Source organism: Sinocyclocheilus rhinocerous, unplaced genomic scaffold (assembly GCF_001515625.1).
Source record: "Sinocyclocheilus rhinocerous isolate Xijiao unplaced genomic scaffold, SAMN03320098_v1.1 scaffold789, whole genome shotgun sequence".
NCBI classification, from domain to species: domain Eukaryota; kingdom Metazoa; phylum Chordata; class Actinopteri; order Cypriniformes; family Cyprinidae; genus Sinocyclocheilus; species Sinocyclocheilus rhinocerous.
In genome coordinates, this window is record NW_015667306.1 from 1812527 (window position 1) to 1815953 (window position 3427).

Below are 3427 nucleotides of genomic sequence, written 5' to 3' on the forward strand. Positions count from 1 at the left end.
AGCTGACTCCTCAGGAGGAGACGTCCTGGCGCTTGCTGGACACTATGGGACGTCCTGAAGACTTCTTCACTGCAGTCGAACCTCTCTCCTTGAAGTTCTTGATGATCCGGTAAATGGTTCTTTCAGGTGCAATATTCTTTGTAGCAATTTCCTTGCATGTGAGGCCATTTTGATGCAAAGCGATGATGGCTGCACGTCTTTCTTTGGAGGTAACCATTGCTAACAAGAACACAATGATTGGATGCACTTCTTCCCTCCTTTTATAGCAATCAGTCTGCTCTTAAAATCTAATTAGTATGATAGTGATTTTAGCTGATAGTACTCATTCACACTTTCACATGTTTTTGTGTGTGTGAAAAATTCAGTTTTTGGCCAATGAAGCTTTTAGCAATTTTTTTTAAATGCATCTGATCACTCTACACAATAATCTAGAAACAATGTGAATGAAACACCACAACAGCTTAAGCTGCAAACTTTGCAAAAAACAAAATTTATGTCACTGCCAAAACTTTTGGCCATGACTGTAGGCTGCTGGTGTGAATTCTTGCAGTGGTCTCGTTGTAATCACTGCTGTAGTGATTGACTGACTGAGAGAGCTTGGCATCTCGGCTTCCTCTAAGCTTCCTGTGTCTGTGGACTCAAGATAAAAGCTTTTGTGCATGTTTATTTTCGTTTGTTTATTTTAGGTTTTAAAAATTACTATGTTATTTAGCTGATTTCTTTCTATCACCTTTTCTTGTTTACTTTGCCCCTTTGTTGACCTTGCTACTGCTAGTTTCGGCTCATTTTGTGCAATATATTTTCTAAGACATAGAGTTAGTGAAAGAAGGATCTATTTACATCTGTGTATTTTCAGAGCACCTCACCTTAACCACCTAAGTATGATATTTTTGTCACCTGCATAGCTGAAAAAGCATACACAATAAAGCATCACATAAAAAAAAAATTTAAGCAACACATAAAAGTGCTTTAAAGATAGCACAAAAATGGGACTGGTCAATAATTTTTCCAATAGCTCTGAAAAATTGTGTAATTTACCAGTTAGATGTTGTTTAGATAAATTGGCCACATCATTCACAGCATTTCAGTGTTGATTTCTGTACAGTTGTTTGTGATTTCAAGGTTTGAAGCTTTGTAAGATTTTAGTCAGCTGAATTAGTGAAATGATAATAATAAACAAAAAAACTAACAAACCAATGAGAATGGCTGTGAGAATACAATATGTGTGATTAGATAGATAGATAGATAGATAGATAGATAGATAAAATAAAAATCCTAGAATAAAGATAAATAAATGACAATACAATGTAATTAAAAAAATGAATGATTAAAAATATATATATCCATCAAGTGTCCAGGAAACATGAAGGAAATTTAATATGTATCTGTAAAAACATCTCCACATAAGAAGGGTTTTCACTCTAATCATCGATAATGTCAGTCATCTTAGCATAAGCTCCTATATCCTACTGATGGTATGATTTTTATGAGTCGTTTGTCTGCCTTCACTATAGGTTTCATTGAGGGGATGAAGTTAATGCAGTCTGGATTAGGTCAGATCAAGTATTAAAACCCACCCATATTTTAATCCTACTTCCATAACCTTCAGATTACCACAGCCAAAAATATGTCAAGACAAGCCCCATTTGCAGTGTGTTTGTCATCATGGCGAGCCGTGTAAAGTTTCGCTTAGAGTTATGTACTTCTGTAATATGCTACCACACTTCTATTTATAGCATTGTAAATGCACTGTTCGCACAGGTCAGGCAAGAGAGGGATTTAAATGTCAGTTAACTGCTGGTGAGGATGACGACAACAATACCAACAAGCAAATATTGCGGCCCAAGGCTTTGACATACTGCTGGTGCTGTTGCGGGTGGTCATTAGCTTTTTAATAAACAGAAAATACATTTAATGAAAGGAGAAAGAATGAAGGGCAAATATTACATCACTGACAGGTCAATATATGGAAGTAAAGGAGGAAGTACCATTGGTAAATTGGGAAGGGTTTTGTTTGACGTACCCTGTCAAGGCCAATGTGGCCAGTCGAACATTCCTGCACTCTCACCTCTAAACTCACCCTCTATTGTCCAGACTGACCTACTCCACCCAAAACACAGGGTCAAAAGTTCAACTGCTAATGAAACGCTTCTATCCATCAGACTCGTGACCACTAGACGTGGCCAGTGAGATCACAAAAATAAGGATTAATCAACATAACTCTGACCTTTGTCCCTTAGAAAAGAAGAGCAGTGTTTTAAGCGGGGTCAGAGGTGATTGGACTATTTTGCTCGTAAAAAAAGTTCACAAGTAAATTCTGACTGGAACATGGTTTGCTCTTGTAAAAATAGCTGTAGTACTATGAATAGGAAAAAAAGCACACTATGTACAGCAAATGCATTAAATTGGTCAAAAGAGACAGTCAAGACAATTGTTTACAAAATAATTGTTTTAAAAATGCTGTTTAATTAACTTTCCATATCAAAGAACATTGTGTGTATATATATATATATGCAGGCCAAAGGTCTGGAATAATTAATAATATATATATATGTTTTTTTATGTTTTTGAAAGAAGTGTCTTACTCTCACTAAAAATACAGTATATATTACAATTTAAAATAACTGTCTTCTATTTGAATATATTTTGAAATGTAAGTTATTTCTGTAATGGTATTTATATGTATGTATTTATATTGGTAATTTGTATATACTGTATGTAATTGTGTGTGTCACTGAAGGGTTTTTCTTTTTCTGTTGCTTAGTATTAGTTTGTATCATATTAACGCCACCTGATACTTCCTTGATCGTTCATCTCTGGTAGTGTGTGTGTTTTACCTTTTGATTTGAATGCTGTCACACCACTGAAACTACATCTGCAAGCCGTGCTGGTGGATTTATTCGCAAACCGTGAAAATAAATAGCCTGCTGCTTTATCTGGAACCATTATCGTTGCAATGCATTCTAATCTTTCTAGTTGTTCTGTCTTTCTCTTTTTCTCTTAGTCTGTTTCTTGACCAGTACAGAGGGAGTCTGGTTGATGCACTAAGAAGATTACTGCGACCTGATGTAAGTCACTGTGTGTGTGTGTGTGTGTGGACTCTCAGTAATTAGTTGGCATGCAGTGATTGAGCGAGTAATGGAATGGCAGGATTAATATCACGTAATACTTTAATACTTATTATGTGCAACTTAGATTGGGTCATTTCATCTATTTTATGTACTGCACTAATCATAAGACCCACAAGTCCTCTTTCATGCCCTCTTGATATAAGACCCTGAACTGCAAATGAAAAACACTTCAAAGATAACATTGTATTTGTATTTATCTTTAGGGTTTCTCATGAATTGTCTTTGATATTTGATGTCTTTGTTAAGGGCTGTGGTGTTCTTTCTCTCTCTCTCTCTCTCTCTCTCTCTCTCTCTCT

At 35.8% G+C, this 3427-nt stretch overlaps 1 protein-coding gene across 1 annotated transcript in view; it reads left to right on the plus strand.

Annotated features, from left to right (window-relative positions):
* Nucleotides 1-3427, plus strand: part of camkmt (calmodulin-lysine N-methyltransferase) — a 111265-nt gene that overhangs the window by 94690 nt on the left and 13148 nt on the right. Inside the window, exon 9 of the mRNA XM_016545573.1 lies at nt 3005-3068. Coding sequence (XP_016401059.1) covers nt 3005-3068 — 64 coding nt within the window. The remainder of the gene's footprint in view (nt 1-3004; nt 3069-3427) is intronic.